This window comes from Molossus molossus, unplaced genomic scaffold (genome assembly GCF_014108415.1).
Source record: "Molossus molossus isolate mMolMol1 unplaced genomic scaffold, mMolMol1.p scaffold_m16_p_12, whole genome shotgun sequence".
NCBI classification, from domain to species: Eukaryota; Metazoa; Chordata; class Mammalia; order Chiroptera; family Molossidae; genus Molossus; species Molossus molossus.
In genome coordinates this window covers 100,243,099-100,263,440 of record NW_023425347.1, presented here as the reverse complement: position 1 = coordinate 100,263,440, position 20,342 = coordinate 100,243,099, and the positions used below count along the sequence as shown (strand labels likewise).

Genomic DNA, 20,342 nt, shown 5'->3' with positions numbered 1-20,342 from the left:
GTTCGGCCCGGGGCGGGCGGCAGCCCCTGCTCCAGCTCTCTGGATGGGCTCCCAGGTCTTCATTCCGTGACTGTTTCATTTACTAATCTATGTGTATAAAGTATGTTTTTAAAGTTTGTAGGAATAAAATGAAATGTAAGCCCCTGCTCAGAGCGGGCGGGACCAAGGCAGAGAGGCAGGACGAGGGCCCCAGGCCACGCTGGACTCTGAAGTCAATGTCAAATAGATTCACTTTGAATTAAAAAAAAAGAAAGAAAGGAAAAGAAAAAGAAAGAAAGAAAGGAGCCCAACCCTGTCAAGTACTATCTAGAAAATGCCCCTTTACCAACAGCTCTGTCCTGTGGAAGGTGGTACATTTTCAAGGCACACGCGTCAGCATTTGGAAGGATCTTGGGGGTCATCTGGGTGTTGTCTAGGATGGCCTTTTTCAGCACAGAAAGATCTGCTGGTGGGATCACTCGGACTCCTCCTTCGGGTCTTGTCAGAAGCGTCCGGCGCGCTCGGTCACAGCCTCTGCCCCTCTCCCTCCTCCTCCTCCGGGAAGCCGCAGCTGCAGCTGTCTTCCTCCTGGGCGGTGCGCGCTGTCTTCAGGAACGCTGCAAACACGGCCAAAGGCGCTCACCGGGCTCGTCTGTGACCACAGCCACGGAGCCACCACCTCTAAGCATTTTAAAAACTTTTTTAACAAGTATTTTATTGATTTTAGAGGGAGAGGGAGGGAGAGATAAAAACATCGATCGGCTGCCTCCTGCACGCCCCCCACTGGGGATCGAGCCCGAAACCCCGGCATGTGCCTTCACCGGGAATCGAACCGGGACCTCTCAGTCCATGGGACGACGCTCAATCCACGAAGCCACACCAGCTGAGTAAACATTCTCTACTTTAATTCTAACCAACCTATCAACAAGAGAGGTCATGGCAAGGATGAATTTCTCAGAATGATTTAAGATCTTTTTCTTTGCCCGGTCAGTGTGGCTCAGTGGATTGAGCATCATCTCATGGACTGAGAGATCACGGTTCGATTCCCGGTCAGGGCACATGCGTGGATTGTGAGCTCGATCCCCAGTAGGGGGCGTGCAGGAGGCAGTTGATCACTGTTTCTCTCTCACATCGATGTTTCTAGCTCTCTCTCCTTCCTCTCTTTCTAAAAATAATCAATAAAAACATATTTTAAAATAAATATTTTTTCTTTTGACCAAATATTTTTATTGGTCCTGAAAGAATATATTCTTTATTTTTATATGGCTAAAAAGACTCCTGAGCGTGAATCACTAATGCATCAAATGTGTCACGTCCTGAACAGAACTGTAGTTTCCATGAGGGTCACTCAGGAGGCACACTAGACAGGTTCTTCTGTATGAAATGCTAGATGTAACGATACACCCACCCCCCTCTATTGGTAAGAACTGATTTATGCACTAGCTCCTAGGTTTTCTTTCACATATTAGTGTAAAGTATTTGCGTCACTGCTGAGCAACTTTTAATCCTGAGCAGATATTTTTATAGCCTGACAAAACAATATAGGCCCTACCCCAATTTTACATGCTTGTTATTACAAAAATAATAATAATAACAATAACCCAAACCCAGCAAATGCACTGTCTCCAAGAATTTATGAAAAACTGGCAAGACATTCAGAAATATCAATGGGGTGTCACGTCCCAACTTGTTTTGTGAAACCAGTACTATTCTGATATCAAAACCAGACAAAGACAGTACTAGAAAATAAAAATATACATTAATACCCCTCAGGAATATAGCTACCAAAATTCTTAACAAAATATTAGCAAACAGAATTTTGCAACTTAGGAAAAGAATGATATACTATGAGCAAGCAGAGTTTAGTCCAAGGACAAAAATACTCCTGAGCAAGGCTGGTTCAACGTTCAGAACTGAATCTATGTGATCCATCATCTTAACAGGATCAAGAAGAAAATCACATGATTGTGTCAGTTGATGCAGAGAATGCATGTGACATGATTCAACACCCAAGAACATCCACCAGCTCTGGCCAGGTGGCTCAGCTGGTTGGAGCATTGTCCCATGCACCGAAAGGTTGCGGGTTCGATTCCCAGTCAGGACATGTGTGGGAGGCAAGCGATTGATGTTTCTCTCTCACATCAATGTTGTTGTTTCTCTCTCTCCCTCCCTCCCTCCCTATCTGATGATAAATAGAAAAATATCCTCGGGTGATGATTAAAAAAATAAATGTAAAAAAATAAATTTGAGTGAAAAAAAGCCCATCTCATACGGTTATATATTCATGACCCATTTCTATACTGTAGGATTCCATTTCGGTGATATTCTTGCAAAGACAAACTTGTGGAGAGAGAACGCAGATTCGAGGTTGCCCGGGTTAGGGATGGGGGAGGGTGTGGATGTGGCCACGGAGAGCAAGCAGCGGGGAGAGCTTCATCTCATGGAATATTCTGTGTTTTCATTGTATTGGTAGTCACATCAATCTACATATGTGACAAAATGACATACAAGTATACACACACAGCCCTGGCCGGGTGGCTCAGTTGGTTGGAGCATCGTCCCATACACCAAAAAAGGTGAGGGTTCAATTTCTTGTCAGGGCAGGTACAGAGGCAACCGATTGATGTTTCTCTCTCTCTCAAAAATTAGTAAAAACATAACCTTGGGTGAACAAACAAGCCCTGGCCAGTTTTGCTCAGTGGTTAGAGTGTCGGCCTGTGGACCAAAGGGTCATGGGCTCAATTCCCAGTCAAGGGCACGTGCCTGGGTTTCAGGTTTGATCTCTGGCCCCGGTCGGGCTCATGCGAAGGCAACCAATCCACGAGTCTCTCTGACATTGATGTTTCTCTCTCTCTCTCTCTCTCTCACTCCCTTCCTCCCTTCCACTAAAAACTCAGTGGAAAAATATCCTCGGGTGGGGGGATAACAAAAAATAAATAATAAAAATAAAACAAACAAACAAAAAACCAAGTATACGCACACAATGCCAACGTCACTTGCCTGGTTTTGATGGTGTACTATAGTTACATGGAATGTAACCTGGCACTGTCTTTACAACTTCCTGTGAATCTAAAATGATCTCAAAACAGAAACTTTCTAAAATGCCCTAAAAAATGTTTTTAAAATGGAATACAGTTTCACTGCAACTCACTAATTACTCATAAATACTTTTGAAAATCATTTTATGAAGAGCTTTATTGCCATTTGGGTGAAGCTGGGAAGATTTGCTCTTTATAGGAGGGGTTTCGGTGAGAGCTTAGAGGTTTAAATCAAAGGTTTTGACCTCAAAAGAGAAGCAATGAGCCAGCCACAGAGTGGAAAACCGTATCTGCTGTGTACGAACAGCAGACGGAAGGATTTCTGTACATGAATAAGAAAAATGCTCAGAAGACTTGATCAGGCACTCGCAGAAGAGGGGATCCAAATGGCCAATATAACTTGAAAAAAGTCTCATCTCACTAGAACTCGGGGAAATGCCAATTCAAACCACGATGACATCTATCCGCCCATCAGATAGATACAAATCAACACCACGTGTAGCAAGGACTGGAGCAGAAGGAACTCTCCTAGGCTTCTGGACAAGTGAAGATGAGGATCCTACAAGCCTGGAAAAATAGTTTGGTGTATCTACTGAGGACCCAACAATTTTATTTCTAGGTTATAAAAAACAAGCAGCAACAACAAAAGCACAGAGAAACATGTGCTTATGTGTACTGAGATAAGTAGACAAAAATATTGGAACATCATTGTTTGCAATAGCCCCAAACTGGAAATAAGCCAAGTGTCCATAAATATTGGAAGGGATTGACAAACAGTGATGCAGTCACTCAGTAGAAGAGTATCCAGCAATGGAAATCAACCAAGGTAAATGCAACACATGGATGGGTCATAGTGATACAATGTTGCATGAAAGAAGGAATAGATACAGAAAATATGGAATAGGTACATGTGATTTCACTTGTATGAAGTTCACTGGCAGCCTCGTTAAACTGTGTTGTTAGGTAGTAAAACTATAAATAAGAGCAAGGAAGTGACTGCCATAAATATCTCGGTGTGGTTAGCGCTGGTGGGGAGGGAGGGCTTCATCTGGAAGGACATGCGGGGCTTCCGGGAACGAAGATAACCTCGTTTCTCAAGCGGAGTAGGGTGAAGCAGGTGTTTGTTTTACAACCATTTGTTAAACTTTCTTTACATGGATGCATCGATTCCTATATGTTATATTGCACCGGGTAAACAGATTTTGTGTTATCTTCAAAAGACTCTTATACAAATTAATGTAGAGCCTCTTCAGATAAGACTGTACTGATGCAGTCCCTGATATGTTTTTAACGTTTCTGGTTACAGCACAGGGCGCTCTATGTGTGAAGCCTTCCTATCAAGTCTAGCCTGTGTCTATGGTTCTGAGGACGAAAAACAGGCTGCCCCCATCTATAACCTATTTTGGTTTTTGTTTGTTTGTTTTTATCCTCACCCAAGGACATTTATTTATTTATTTATTTTTTGGTACGTGCCCCGAGCAGGAACCGAACCCGGAACTCCCTGGTCCGCGGGCCAACGCTCTAACCACTGAGCAAAACCGGCCAGGGCTATAACCTTTTTGAATGAATACTAAGAGGTTTCATTTAATGAATTCTGACTCTCACCAAGTTCCACATAGAAAGAGTATCTTGGTCCATTGAAGGAAGTTCATTATTAAAGTTTCTCATTTAATCCAGATTGGTGTCCTAACAACCCGTTTTGTTGAACACACTTCAGACCCCCTCTGAGCTCCCTGTGCCTCCTCACCTGGCCTGTCTGCCTCAGGTTAAGGCCACTAACCAGCCCGAGGAGCAGGGCCCGAAGGGCAAACCTTATTTTCTGATTCCTGTGTACACAGCTGACTGGCTGCACACACGTGCACACACGCACATGCACACACTTACACACACAGTTATCCGAGACGGCACATGCTTACACTGTGATCTTTCTGGAACCCTGGGATTATGTTCTGCTATCACCCACTCTCTTCACCTCGGCACTATTGACATCTGGGGCCGGATACCCCTGCTGCGGGCCGGCCTGGGCATTGTGGGCGTTTAGCAGCATCCCTGACCACTCAGTACACCCCCCACCCCCGGGGAGTGACAACCAAAACTGTCTCCTGATGTTGCCAGATGTCCCTTGGGGGCAAACCTGCCTGTGCCTGATGCCCACGGGGCCGCGCTAAGGAAATGAACCACCACCCTTCCCTCTCTGCGGGAGCAGCCGGCCTGGAAGGAGCGCTGTCCGCTGCGTGCCGCGGCCTTACGTTGTTTGAACATGTACAGCAGTTTCTTCCTGCCCTGCGCGGACGCGGAGAAGCGGACCATGAGCAAGAACACCAGGAACAGGGCCGTCATCGCCAGCGCGAGGAAGATGCTGATCTGGGGGTGGTGACCTGGAAGAAAGCGACAGGAGAGACATACGTAGCAGTGTCATGCTGCAAGTGGACTTTTCACATTGACAATGACCTTGACATTGACCTTGACGTCTGCAAACCCCTCAGCATGAGGAGAAGGTGGGCCCTTGGGCATCTCCAACCAGCTAACTTGGTCAACTTGCCTGCGTGTTAAGAAAATTTCTATTTTTTATTTTTTAAAATATGTTTTTATTGAGTTTTAGAGAGAGGAGGAGGGAGAAGGAGAGAGAAACATCAATGAGAGAAAAACATTGATTGGCCGCCTCCTGCACACCCCCTACTGGGGCTCAAGCCAAAACCCAGGCATGTGCCCTGACCGGGAATCGAACCTGCGACCTCTTGGTGTGGCTCAGGGGCCTGAGCATCATCCCATGGACTGAGAGGTCCTGGTTCGATGCCTGGTCAGGGCTCATGCCTGGGTTGTAGGCTCAGTCCCCAGTGGGGGGCGTGCGGGAGGCAGCCGATTAATGTTTTTATCTCTCCCTTCCTCTCTCTCTAAAATATCAGTGAAAAAAAAAATGTTAAAACAGTAATAATAATTTTTGAAAAGAAAATTTGTTTTAAACCTTAATACTTTTCCTGGGGGCCCACAAACACCAAGTGCGTCGGCCTTTCCGTATTTCACACGGGAAACGCAGGACTGATGACCCGCTTGGCCTGGCTTCGTCAAAGCCGTGGACTGTTTGAGCCCGGCTCGCCTCGCTCTGCTCCCCGGTGTGACCCGAGGTGCTGCTTGTGGGCCAAGCGCAAGGCCTCACGGTGTCGGCGAGTCCGAGCCCGTGGGGACAGCATGACACGGCACCTGGAGGGGACGGGGACAGCCCAGCTACCTGGCGCAGGGGCAGGCACGGTGGTGGCTGTGCCTGGAGAGAAGTCGGCTGAGACGGGTCCACACACCACATCGCTCTCCTTCGTCCCATTCACCAGCACCGTCTTCCCGTCCACAGAACAGCTGAGGCGGCCCAACGAAAAGAGTTCAGATAGTTAATTTACATACAGACCATTCTAATGAAAAACATTGACCTTGTCCACCAATAAAGCCCAGTCACAAAGATGTGTGGGTGTGGGTTCCTAAAGGTATTTCGGAAAACGTCCGCCGGACCACCTGGCTTCCTCCGGTGTCCACGGTTCTCCGCCATTCACCGCGCTGGGCCCTCCCAGCTGGATTCGTCTTCCTTTTGAGGCTGAGGAGCCTCGTCCCAGAACTCCTCTGTTTTGCCTGGTTAGTCTCCCACCCTCCACCCCAACTTCATAATATATTTGACCACCTCTGGCACATATGGAGGATGGACCACTCAGCATAAGGCTTAGGCGTTCCTAACCCGACCATATGTTATCATCAGACAGACCAGGGTTGGAGTCCTGGGTCTGCTCTTTGCAGAACAGCCTTGGGCAAGTTAGGAAATCTCAGTTTCCTCGTCTGCAAAGTAAGATGCACATGCTCCCAGGACTGTTTTAAAAAGCAAACAAATCACCCTAGTGACACACTTCCATGTGTCTGACTCACTCCCAATAAATGGTAGCCACCATCATCATCACCACCTCCACCATCATCATCCTCACCATCACCACCATCATCATCACCACCACCATCACCATCACCACCATCCTCATCTTTATCATCATGGTCCTTAGGTCTTTCCCTTGCCCCTTTACCTAACCCAAACACACCCCTTCTCCAAGCCCAGTTCAACCCCACCTTCCACGCAGACTCATTTGACTGTTCTGAATGACTTGTGTTGAAAGACCTTTTTAAAATAAACACAAACTTTCTGATCTATTCTGAACCAACTTTTATAAAACGTAAGAATGTAAATGTAAAATAATTTTTGAAAATGATTTTCTAGCAATAAAATCAAATGAAAAAAAAAGGGGGCAAACACATTTACAATACAAGATCTGTTTTTGTTTTGTTTTGTTTTGTTTTGTTTTACCTGAGGATATGTTTGTCGATTTTAGTAGAGAGAGAGGAAGGGGGAGAGGGAGAGACAGAGAGAGCAAGAGAGAGAGAAACATTGATGTGAGAGAGGAACATCAATGTAAGAGAGAAACATCGATCGGTTGCCTTCCATATGCACCCTGACCTGGGATAAAACCTGAAATCTAGGTATGTGCCCTGACCAGGTACTGAACCCCCAACCTCCTTGTGTGGGGGAAGATGGTCCAACCATCTGAGTCACCTGGCCAGGGCAAGACCTAAATTTGTGTTAGAGTTGACGTATACACGTGACTGCCCATTTGCCTTCAAAGTGTCTCAATGCTTACTCCTAACACCTGTGGTGCTCTTACTGTGGCCAAGCGACAATGTGGTGCTCTTGCTGCGGCCAAGCGACAAACGGGGTCCTGTCCACAGCCCACGCCTGGAGCACCTCCAGTCCAGATCACACCACCAGGAATATTCCCGTGGACACAGTTAGCTGTCTTCACTCCCTGTGATGGTCTTGTTTCCCAAGCACCTGTTGTTTTTGAGCGGAGCATGCACACTGGCCCATCGTTCTCAGTGCTGGGCGCTGCACACTGAAGGTGAGCTGATTAACCAGGGAAGGGAAGAGGCAGCACAGACATCGGAAGGACACAGAAGAACACCTGGGCAGACAGTAGCCAAGTCCTACGGGCAACTCTGATCTGGATGCTCCGGCCTTATTTCTGCATATCAAGTCGCTATTACCCTGTAAGGTTCCCACACTGCCTAGCACTGTGTTCTTCTATGTCTAGTCTCAATAGATTTTAAAAAGCTTCAATGAGTCGTGGCTGGTTTGGCTCAGCAGTTAGAGCGCCGGCCTGCAGACCAGAGAGGCCCGGGTTCGGTTCCGCTAAGGGCACGTACCTCGGTTGCAGTTTGTCCCCAGCCCCGGTTGGGGTTGTGTGGGTGGCAACCACTCGATGTGTCTCTCTCACACTGATGTTTCTCTCTCTCTCTACCTCCCTCTCTCCCGCCTGCTCTATCTGAACATAAGTGCAAAACTGTCCTCGAGTGAGGATAAAAAAACAACAACAAAGGCTTCAATGATAACATTCTTTGTCTCTAAGAAAATTAACCCAGCTTCTGTATTCCGTCAGCAAAAGGAAATCATACGTACTCTGTCCAGGGCTGACAAGGGCCGTGTTTCTGATCATTAAATGTCCCAGCAGAGCAGTCTTCACAACCTGGCATGGAAATTTAAAGAAGCGATGATCAAAAAGGGAGAATGTTCATCATTTCACAACTTTCCCTGTGGTGAGCATAATCACATCACACAGTCATTAACTTAATTCAATCCACACAGACTCTTGAAACCAAACCCTAAGATGACTAATGTATGGAAATCCATGGTCCTGATGAATAACACGTGTGATTTCAACTGATCTCCATTGATTGAGAAATCGTTGGTAAATATCACCTAGACTTGATTCATTGCTTGCTCCTTTAAGGTTCTACAAATCTCTGCTTTATTTTACACCCAAAAGACCTAACTTCTGCACGGGTGGCTGGGACTCAGCTCTTGGTAGGTCATCCTCTCTCCTGAGCACCTTCGAGCATCAAAAGGCACACCTTCTACTAATTTTGGACTTCATGCCTTCATCTCCCCTTGCCTGGAATAACAATGTGCTTAATCTACCTTTTATTTGGAATGTTATTTCTTTATCTGGCTTATTAAGAGATTTTTTAAATGTTATTACATGTATTGGGGTAACATGGATTAATAAAATGATATAGGTTGCAGGGATACATTCCTATGATACGTCATCTGCATATTGTTGTGTCCACCACCCCAAGTCAAGTCTCCTTCCATCACCATTTATCTCCCTTTACCCTCTTCTTCCTCCCGCACCCCCGTTTCCCTCTGGTCATCACCATACTGTTGTCTGAGTATAAGGTTTTGTTATGCTTTGCCTAATCCCGTCACGCTTTTCACCCGGTCCCCTTACCCCCTCCCTTATTGAGAGAGATTATCTTGTATGCTACTAGCTTGTGACATTGTCACCGTGAATTTGTGCCCAATAAATTTTAAAAAGACAACAACAAAAAAAGACCGAGACCTAAGCTAACGGCACGTCTAGGGAGCAGCCTGGCACTGGGCTGGCAAGCGCACGCCTACCGTGTAGGGTCAGTTCCTGGCCTCGTCTGCAGTCCGGCTCACACATGGAACAGCCGGCGCCGCGGCAGTGGAACCCTGGGATGCACTCGCATTCGGCGTTGCTGGTGGGGGTGCACACCCTCCTCGTCCGGAAGACACCTACAGGGCCCCCCAAAGTGACATCACACCTGACCCCCAGTCCAGGAAGCAGATTTACGTTCTGCAACAAAAACCACGCGCACACTACTCAAAATGTTCCCAATGCCTTAGAGTATAGAGTTTACATTTGAATCCCAATAGAAGACATTTTTACATTTTGCTGATGAAAATTTTCTCTCCTGTCAAATGAATGTTTCCTCTAACATTTAAAAGCTCAATCCAGCCCTGGCCAGTTTGGCTCAGCGGTTAGAGCATCGGCCCGTGGACCAATGAGTCTCAGGTTCGATTCCAATCAAGGGCACGTACCTTGGTTGTGGCTCATCCTCAGCCCTGGATGGGGCCATGCCGGAGGCAACCAGTTGATGTGTCCCTCTCACGTCCATGTATCTCCCTCTCTCTCTCTCTCTGTCTCCCTCCCTCCCACTCTATCTGAACATAAATATCCTTGGGTGAGGATTAAAAATAAATAAATATGTACCTACCTACCTACACACATACATACATAAAAGCTCAACCACACATAATTGCTGTTGCAGTAAATTATTTCCCTGGACCTGCCTATTGACAGGAATCAGGGCTCTGACCCTGACTTGGAGGGGCGAGCAGCAGAACCCCAGGGAGTGGACGCTTGGCTCCCCAGCTCGGGAGGAATGAAGAGGACCTCTGAGTCGTACCTTCACAGCGCCTGCAGATGTCACAGGCCTTCTGCCCGCCGGCGCTGGAGAAGCTGTCTGAAGGACAGGGAATGCAGCTCGGATTCTTGGTTTGCCCACAGAAAGTTCCTAAGGAGGGTAGAGGACAGCTGTACGTGTTTGACAAAGGATTACTGTCACCTGAAGCGCCGTGACAGTCACAAGATAACCAGAATATGAAACAATAATTAGTTGTCTCGGTGCCACGGTGGTAGACTTGATTTTGTTGATGGGCTTTTTAAAAGTATACATCTGTGACCTGGCCAGGTGGCTCAGTCGGTTAGAACGTTGTCCTGTACACCAAAAGGTTGTGGGTTCGATTTCCCGTCAGGGCGCATGCCTAGGTTACAGTTCGACCCCCAGTCGGGGTGCGTAAGGGAGGCAACTGATTGATGTCTCTCTCTCTCCCACTTCCTCTCTCTCTAAAAATCAATAAAAACATATCCTCAGGTGAGGTTTAAAAAAATTTTTTTAATATACATTTGCAAGATTGCTCCCAACATAATCACAGAAATAAGAATAACAAAATATGAATATTGCAACAAAATCAACAGAAAGAAAATAGTCTCCTTTATCTATTGATTAAACAGAATGATTTCTCTCAATTGATCCAGGAGATCGACATGACAGATGCAGGAGGAGGTCAATGTCCTTCACTGGTACATGGGTCTGCCTCCCCCCACTCTGTGCCCCCTCCCAGCCCACCCCTGCCTCCTGCTTGTCCCCTGCTGTGCCTCCCCCCCTTTGACACAGGTCGTCACACACAAAGCTAACATGGACTGAGGTCTAGCCAGGACCCTGCACTATTGCAAGCCCACCATGTGACCCTCCCAGCAACTCTGTGAGACAGGTTCTCTCGTTACCCCTAGATGACAAAGTTAGGGCACAAGATGTAGCGTTGCTCACACACCTAAGATGTCACATCCAAGAAATATTTGTAAATGAATGAGTGAAAGGTCATTCACACAGAGCTCATTGGCCCTGACTACCGGACTAACTGGACCGTGTATTCAACAGGACAGATCAAGCACGTGTGTTAATGTGGTCTCACCAGCTGGACAGCTCCTGCAGGGATCCTGCATCAGTGTCCTCTCAAAACTCGTGACCAGCAGCACAGTGGCCATGAGGCTGTAATACCCGTTTCCCATGTTGCAGTCTGGCACGAATATGATACTAGCAAAGCAGATTCCAAAAGAATGTTGATCCGAGTCTCGGCTTCACAAATACCACTCTGCAAGAGGCAGAAATGTACAAAATGAGGTGTTTCCTCCTCAGATGCACACGTTGTGGCATCGCTCTACAATTCCACGGCACTGTCCCTAGGGGTTTTCAGGAACAAAGAGCAAAGGTAGCAATTTCATAGGAACTTCCATAGTAGGACAAGGGTAGCTTTGTGCACACTTGCCAACGGGTAAAAGTGCATCGCCCAGCAACTTTGCCAAAAACACAGAAATAACAATAGCAAGAACTTTTGGGGACTTCCATGGACACTTAGCATTAGCATCCAGATTTCGACGACGCCAGTGGCTTGCTGCCCCTGCAATAGGATCTTTAAAAAGAGACTCTGTCAGGGACATCTTAACCATTGAGCTCAAGGAGAAGACATCTCCTTACGCCTTTTGTCTGAACAGCATGTGGAGAGTTCAACAACTCATTGCTAAAAAGTCAGAACACTTCTCTGCTCAACTCATTACCACATTAAAAAATTTTTTTTTCGCCCAGGCCAGTTTGGCTCAGCGGTTAGAGCGTCGGCCTGCGGTCCGGAGAGACCCGGGTTCGGTTCCCGCTAAGGGCATGTACCTCGGTTGCAGTTTGTCCCCGGCCCTGGTTGGTCGTGCGGGTGGCAGCCACTCGATGTGTCCCTTTCACATCGATGTTTCTCTCTCTCTCTCCCTCCTGCTCTATCTGAACAAAGAATGAAAAAGTGTCCTCGGGTGAAGATAAAAAAAAAAAAAAAAATTTTTTTTTCAATTACAATTGACATTTAATATTGTATTAGTTTCAAGTGTACAACATCATGGTTAGACATTCATAGAACTCACAAAGTGAGCCCCCATCAGCCTGGTACCCACCTGGCACCAAACATAGTTATTACAGTATTATTGACCATATTCCCTGTGCTATATAGTTTCTTAATAGACCTATTTGCCTGTTTCGAGATCTGAAGTTCACAGAAGAACAAAACTAAGGAGTAAAAAGAAAATCTCTTTAGAGATTTTTATTTGATCTTTAGTTGATGGGCTTTGGGAGAAACGTCTAGAAATGTACACAGGAAACAGCCTCTGTCCTCACGGCAGCTGGAGCCCCCTGCCCACCCCACACGCACCAACCTGAGGTCGCAGGGCTGTTGAGGAACCGTCCACGTCTCGCTCTTCCCTTCGAGCAGTGAGCTCTGCAGGGGAGGAAGCCTGCAGCTCAGACAGAGCCCTGCAGTGACTCAGCCGGGGGCAGGACCGCGTGGGAAATCCCCGGCTCTGGAGGGAGCTGGTTTGACAGCTGCTGAGCACACCGTGCTCGGCCCCCACAGAATGAGGGCGATTTTAAGTGTTTCTTGGAAGCAGCTCTCGACCGTGAGGACATTTCTCAAGATGACTTTGGGAAGAGGAGTTTGTGACTTCACGTAGTTCTTAAAGTATGTGAGGTTCGCGGGAGGGAGCCGTGCTCAGAGGGAGGATCGGCGGGGTGCTGCCGCTCGCTCGGGCTCCCGCCGTGGCCGCCGTGGCCGCCGTGGCCGCCGTGGCTCCGTTTCCCGAGGGCAGCTGGCGTCCCCAGCACCCGATAAGCACGTTAACAAGAACTGTCCTCTACAGGACCCTAGGAGTCAGGATGGCTGTATTATCAGTGGGCCAACGTTGTGCAGATGAGGACACAGGCTCTGCCTCCAGCCGGATAATGAGCAGGATGGGGAGTGGGGAAGAGAACCCGAGACCTGGCCCCTTCATCTGTGCTCCTTGCCGGGCGGCAGAAGGGAGAAGCGAGGGAGCGGAGACGAGGGGAACGCGGAGTGCATCGGCAGCTCCATCACTGCACTGAGTGGGACCTAGGAAGGAAAGAGAGGAGGGGAAGGGGGGAAGGGGTAGAGCAGGTTGCTTCAGAGATGCGGGGATGAGCTGTCCAGCATCAAGTATCCTCAGGAAGACAACCAGAAGAAATAATAGCAAGAGTGGTTTTGACTAAAACAGACGGGTTTTCCATTAGGATCTAGACAGAAAACAGCTATTTTTCCCCCCATGGGAGACATGGAGTCTTGGTCTTCCACCGGAGGATGAAGGGAGAGGGTGAGAGAGCTGATAGTTACTGAACGTTTGCTACGTGCTAAGCACTTGGTGTGTTTCCACGACTCCCATCAGGCCACCGTCCTTGGACACTTCCAGGGGCTCCCCGCGGCCTCCAGCACTCAAGGAACCCCGGATCCAACCCGAAGTTGCCTTGTTGGAAAATTAAGATGTAGTTCACATAATATCCATTTTAAAGTGTATATTTGGATGGATTTATATTCACTAGGCTGGACAACTATCCCCAGTACATAATTCCAAAACACATTCTTTGGTCCAAAAAGAAAGTGCATACCCAGAAACGCTCATGTCCCAGGCCCCCACCCCGTGGACCCCGATAACCACAGATCTACTTTCTGTCTCTATAGATGATCCCATTCTGGACATTTCATATAAACATGTGGTCTTTTGTATCGGGTTCATTTCACTCAGCATAATGTTTTCAACATTGTAGCCGGCATCATTCCTTTTGACTGCAGAATAATATTCCTTTGCATGGGTAGACCACATTTTATTACTCATCAGCTGATGGGCATCTGAGTTGCTTCTACTTTTTTTTTTTTATCCTCACCCGAGGACATTTTTCCATTTTTTGTTCAGATAGAGTGGGAGGGAGGGAGAGGAAAAGAGAGAAAGAGAGAAACATCGACATGAAAGGGACACATCGAGTGGCTGCCACCCGCATGACCAACCAGGGCTGAGGACAAACTGCAACCGAGGTACATGCCCTTAGCGGGAACCGAACCCGGGTCTCTCCGGACCACAGGCCGACGCTCTAACCGCTGAGACAAACTGGCCAAGGCTGCTTCTACTTTTTGACTGCTATTAACAATGCTGCTGTGGACATTGGTGTACAGGTGTTTGTACAGATGTGTTTTCAGGTCTCCAGTGTGTATCTAGCAGGTAATTCTGTTTCACATTTTTTTTTGCGAAATTGCCAGATTACTTTCTACAGTAGCTGTACCATTTTATATTCCTACCAATAATGTAGACCGTTACAATGTCCCTACATCCTTGCTACCACTCGTTATCTTCTTTTAATTAAGGAAAAAATTATAACCATCCTAGCCGATGTAAAGTGCTATCTCGCTGTGGTTTTCATTTGCTACCTCTACCCCCATTGGACCATCCCCTCCCCATGTAATGGGAGCAGTAGAGTATAGCACGTGGTTAAGAGCCCAAGCTTTGCCCTGGCTGGTTTGGCTCAGCGGTTAGAGCGTCGGCCTGCGGTCCACAGAGACCCAGGTTCGGTTCCTGCTAAGGGCGCGTACCTCGGTTGCAGTTTGTCCCCGGCCCTGGTCGGTTGTGCAGGTGGCAGCCACTCGATGTGTTCCTTTCACATCGATGTTTCTCTCTCTCTCTTTTTCCCTTCCACTCTATCTGAACAAAAAATGGGAAAATGTCCTCAGGTGAGGATAAAAAAAAAGTCCAAGCTTTGTTTTTTTTTAAATATGTTTTATTGATTTTTTTAGAGAGAGATAGAAACATCAATGTGAGAGAGAACATTGATCAGCTGCCTCCTGCATGCCCTCTACTGGGGATCGAGCCTGCAACCCGGACATGTGCCCTGACCAGGAATCGAACCGGGACCGCTCAGGCCAAGGCTCAATCCACTGAGCCACACCGGCCAGGCAAGAGCCCAAGTATTGCTGTCAGACTGACTTGGACGGAGTCTAGGCTCATGACCATTGATGGTCATGTGACCACGGGCACATTTCTCAACGTCTCCATTTTTCCAACCATACTTGACAGACACAGAAACACGCCCCCCTCTCAGGAAGTGAGGAATGAAGGAAACGGTGAACCCGAAGTACTTAGCTCAATGCCTGGCCCATAGTTCTCAAGAAAATAGTCATGTTATTGAAAAGTACGGGTTTGAAATGTTCCTCTTCTAGCCTCCCACACTGATCATCACTAAAACAACCCAGAGCAACCAGCAAGAGAAGAAAAAACAAAAACAAAAACGCACGGGCTATCTCCAGAATGCATTCCCAAATTCTGTACCACGCCCTACGCATCACACGGCTGATCACGCCCAAATACTTTCAAAGTCCCGATCTAACCAAGGGCCTCCTCCTCACATGTGGTACTCTGTGTTCAGCACTGCAGCATGACATTTGACGGGGCTGTGTCGTCACTGAACTCACTGCTACGTGCTAATCTACATCTAGGATACTCTGGGGGCGGAGATGACCTCTCCTGAAAGTGACGTGAGCGGTTTCCCAGCGCAGCCATCAGCTCGCTTTTGCAAGCTGAGCCAGCGACACAAAAGTGTTTACTGAGCTCGAAGAGTCTCGAGATGAGTTTTAGCAGCCTGCAGGGGAACCCAACCACCCACTTCAGAACCGTTCTGCTGAGGCCAAGCCAGGGCTCCTCGGCGCCACGGAATTCCTGTCTGATGAAGTCATCGCAGGAAGCCAAGGCGAACTCTCGACCTGAGCAGGCGCACGTGCGCTCTGCTAGTCCGAGGTGGACTCTTCCAGCACACTTTTCAGGTGCTTTAAGATCTGCATCACAGACTTCCGGTCGAGATGGTGGTGGGTAAATGCAGTATCAGCTCCTTCCACAACCACACCAAAGTTACAACCAAACTGCAGAACAACCATCCTTCAGAACCGCCTGACACCCAGCTGGATGGAAGTCCTACAGCTACGGAATTAAAGCAGCAGCCACATGGAGACTGGTAGGAGGGCAGAGGGGACGGGCTAGTCCCACACCCACGTGTGGTGGACAAAAATCAGGAGGACACCTCGGCTGGGAAGGTCCTTCCTGAGGACTGAGGGGTCCCCGTCCCACACCAGGTGCCCCGCTCAGGGTTCTAGTGCCAGGAAGAGAGTCCCCATAACTTCTGGCTGGAAAAACCAGCGGGAACTGAGGCTCAGGGAGGCTGAGGCGGCTGGAGCCCCAGGCAGCTCCTCTTAAAGGGCCCACGCACAGACTTATCAGACTCTCTCCCTCTAAGCTTGGAGGGGAGGCAGCTCCAGGGGCACCAGAGACATATAGGGAAGAACTGAGTTGTTTGGCACTGGAGCGAGGCCTGGAGAGGGGGCTTTCTCCGGGATAAATGTGCTGTCAGAGGCCTTTGTTCCTTTGGTGAGCCCTGCCCTGGGGCGGCAGACAGCCTCCACGTCTGGGAATCCAGCAACCTGGCTCACACTGGTAGCCCCGCCCTGCTGACTCCCTGAGGCCCCGCCCCACCCAGCTTTCAGGCCCACTCAAGCTGTTGCCAGTTGCTTTACCATAGGATTGGCCTGTCTTGGATCCTGCTTCAGGTTTTCCTAAATTTTTTCAAACAAGCGGCATCTGGTCTCAGCTAGCCCCATACCTCTCATTAAGTAATACACAGAAACAAACACAGGGAGGCAGCCAAAATGAGGAGACAAAGAAACAGGTCCCAAATGAAAGAACAGAACAAAAGCCCAGGAAAAGAACTAAGTGAAATGGAGATAAGCAACCTAACAGATGCTGAGTTCAAAATACTGCTTACAAGGATGCTCAATGAACTTAGTGAGAACCTCAAGAGCATAAAAAAGGACCAGTCTGAAATGAAGGATGCACAGTCAGAAATGAAGGAGGCACTAACTGAAATAAAGAATAATTTACACAGATTCAATACTAGAGTAGGTAAAGCAAAGAAGCAAACCATCAATTTGGAATGTAAGGAAGCAAAAAACATCCAATCAGAACAGCAAGAAGAAAAAAGAATCCAAAAAAATGAGGTTAGTGCAAGGAGCCTCTGGGACAACTTCAAGTGTGCCAACATTCGCATCTTGGGGGTGCCAGAAGGAGAAGAGAGAGAACAAGAAATTGAAAACCTGTTTGAAACAATAATGGCAGAAAACTTCCCTAACTTGGTGAAGGAAACAGACGTACAAGTCCAGGAAGCACAGAGTGTCCCAAACAAGATGAACTCCAAGAGGCCCACACCAAGACACATCATCATCAAAATGCAAAAGGTTCAAGACAAAGAGAGAATCTTAAAAGCAGCAAGAGAAAGGCAGCTAGTTACCTACAAGGGAGTTCCCATTAGGCTGTCAGCTGATTTCTCAAAAGAAACTTTGCAGGCCGGAAGGGAGTGGCAAGAAACATTCAGAGTGATGAAAAGCAAGAACCTACAACCAAGATTACTCTATCCTGCAAAGCTGTCATTTAGAATCGATGGCCACATAGTTTCCCAGACAAGAAAAAGTTAAAGGAGTTCATCACCACCAAACCGTTATTATATGAACTAATGAAGGGTCTTTTTGCAGAAAAAGGTAAAATATATGAACAAACAAAATGGCAATGAATACACATCTATCGACAATGGAATCTACAAACAAAATGAACAGGCAGAACAGAAACATTCTCACAGGTGCAGAGAACATTTTGTTGGTTGCAAGATGGGAGGGGGGTTGGGAGGATGGGTGAAAAAGGTGAAGGGATTAAGAAGTACAAATTGGCCCTGGCCGGTTTGGCTCAGCAGTTAGAGCATCGGCCTGCAGTCCTGAGAGACCTGGGTTCGGTTCCCACTAAGGGCACGTACCTCGGTTGCAGTTTGTCCCCAGCCCTGGTTGATCGTGCGGGTGGCAGCCACTCGATGTATCCCTTTCACGTCGATGTTTCTCTCTCTCTCTCTCTCTCTCTCTCTGTTCCTCTCTCTCCCTCCCACTCTACCTGAGCAAAAAATGGAAAAGTGTCCTCGGGTGAGGATAAAAAAAAGAAGTACAAATTGGTTGCTAGACTGACAAACCTCAAAGGGAAAGGGGCTGGGGGGTGAGAAGAAATAAACCAAAGAACTCATATGCATAACCAATGGACATGGACAACAGTGTGGGAAAAGTCAGGAGGGGGGCAGGAGTGGGGTGGAGGGGGTCAATGGGGGAAAAAATGAGGATCATCTGTAATACATTCAACAATAAAGATAAAATAAATAAATAAATACTAAAAAAATTAAAAAAAAAAAATCTGTATCACAGCCCTGGCCAGTTTGGCTCAGTGGTTAGGTGTCAGCCTGCAGTCCAGAGAGACCTGGGTTCGGTTCCTGCTAAGGGCATGTACCTCGGTTGCAGTTTGTCCCCTGCTCCAATTGGGTCGTGTGGGTGGCAACCAGTCAGTGTGTCTCTCTCACATTGATGTTTCTCTCTCTCTCTTCCTCCCTCTCTTCCTCCTGCTCTATCTGAAGATAAATGTAAAAAATGTCCTCAGTTGAGGATTATAAAAAAAAAATCTGTATCACATTGCCTTATTCATTGTCTAGTTCTAATCCTTCAAATGCAACAAACAATTCATCTCGTCCGTAAAGCTCCCCAGATGAAATCAGAGATGACCCCAAGCAAACATCAACACTTGAACAGGTTTACAAGTAATATGTTTCATCACATTCTAAACATCTCATCCAAAACCAAGGAATAAATTTGGTTTTATTTTTGTCAACTATGGGCCTAATATTGAATATCTGAAGCAAGTGTGCTTTCAGGCTAAATAGCGTGAAGGTTCAACTTCTAACCAAGATAAAGACATAGTTTAGAAACTGAAAGACAAATAGCTCCTCAATATAAGCTTTGTATAAAATATACTTCTGCCAGCCAGGGCACATTCTAGAGGCAACCTCATTGACGGAATATTCACGATTTATACTTACTTTCCACCCTGGCCGGTTTGGCTCAGCGGTTACAGCGTCAGCCCACAGACCAGAGAGTCCTGGGTTCAGTTCCCGCGAAGGGCACGTACCTTGGTTGCAGTTTGTCCCTGACCCCAGCTGGGGTCATGTGGATGGCAGCCACTCGATGTGTCTCTCTCACATCGATGTTTCTCTCTCTCTCTCCCTCCCCCTCTCCCTCCTGCTCTATCTGAAGATAAATGCAAAAATGTCCTCAGGTGAGGATAAATACACACACACACACACACACACACACACACTTGTTATTTCCCCAAAGATCAATTCTTTCAAGACTCGGGGTCCTCACCCCGACCCCAAGCATCTGTTCAGTCCAGGTAGTAGTCCCTATTAGAGGCGTATTATGCCTGTGAAGCCAAGTGCAGGCCAGGCAGGGGGAATTTGAAAAGAATTGGGAAAAAGGAAGTGAGTGGGAAACGAGGCGGGAGGAAGGGTAGGGGCGGGGAGAAGGAAGCACACATTGCAAAGCAAGGGAGATGAGAGCAGTCATCAAATTAGCTCCCTTTCCCTCCCTGTTCACACTCACTCCATGTGCTACCCCCTTGTATGTGCATGACTCACAGATCTTCCTGCCCCCTCCAATGCTGTGCAGCCTGCACAAGCGTGCACAGGGAGACCCAATCCCATGTGGCCAGATATGCAGACGTGACACGTCAAGCTAAGGTCACTGTCAACTAAAATATGTTCTCTCCAGGGCGGGGCCCCACAAATCGCGTGGGCGCGCGCACACACGAACAAATGGGTGCCTCTGAGACTGGGGACCTGGCACCTGGTGCTGGCACAGAACCGCCCGTGGGGAGAGCACTGTCAGTCCCCAGGGAAACACCCCACCGTTCTTGTCTGTCTTGGAAACGCAAGGTGACCGCGTCTCTGTGCTGTGCTTCTGCCAAGCAGGCAACACTGCCTCGGACGGGGAGAGAGTGAGCCCCAGGAGGGCCAGGAAAACGCACCTCGCCCGGCCCTCAGACACCTAGCATGGAATAGATCCTCGCAGGAGGGTGGAGAGCGCTGCTTCCCTGAAGTCCCAGCTGTCCATTTTCTTGATCCTCTTCCTGTCCCCGTTTGTGGTTCTGGAAGTCCTTG

At 47.8% G+C, this 20,342-nt stretch overlaps 1 protein-coding gene across 1 annotated transcript; it reads right to left on the bottom strand.

Moving 5' to 3' along the window:
• Window positions 1–279: 279 nt before the first annotated feature.
• On the bottom strand, window positions 280–12,711 carry TNFRSF9 (TNF receptor superfamily member 9). Its single transcript, XM_036257085.1, has 8 exons — window positions 12,656–12,711; window positions 11,377–11,556; window positions 10,308–10,415; window positions 9,496–9,633; window positions 8,497–8,563; window positions 6,247–6,368; window positions 5,267–5,395; window positions 280–596 (listed from the first exon to the last, which is right to left on the bottom strand). The coding sequence occupies exons 2-8, from the start codon at window positions 11,471–11,473 to the stop codon at window positions 505–507; spliced, it is 753 nt and encodes a 250-aa protein (XP_036112978.1). The 5' UTR covers window positions 11,474–11,556; window positions 12,656–12,711; the 3' UTR covers window positions 280–504.
• Window positions 12,712–20,342: the final 7,631 nt, after the last annotated feature.

Excerpts from the sequence above, each read along its gene's own strand:
- TNFRSF9 (XM_036257085.1), bottom strand. The coding sequence starts at position 11,473 with ATGGGAAACGGGTATTACAGCCTCATGGCCACTGTGCTGCTGGTCACG. Across the intron at positions 9,634-10,307 it reads CATCTGCAGGCGCTGTGAAG|GTGTCTTCCGGACGAGGAGG; the intron begins GTACGACTCAGA and ends GGGGCCCTGTAG. Across the intron at positions 6,369-8,496 it reads CCTTGTCAGCCCTGGACAGA|CTGTTCTGTGGACGGGAAGA; the intron begins GTACGTATGATT and ends GGGCCGCCTCAG.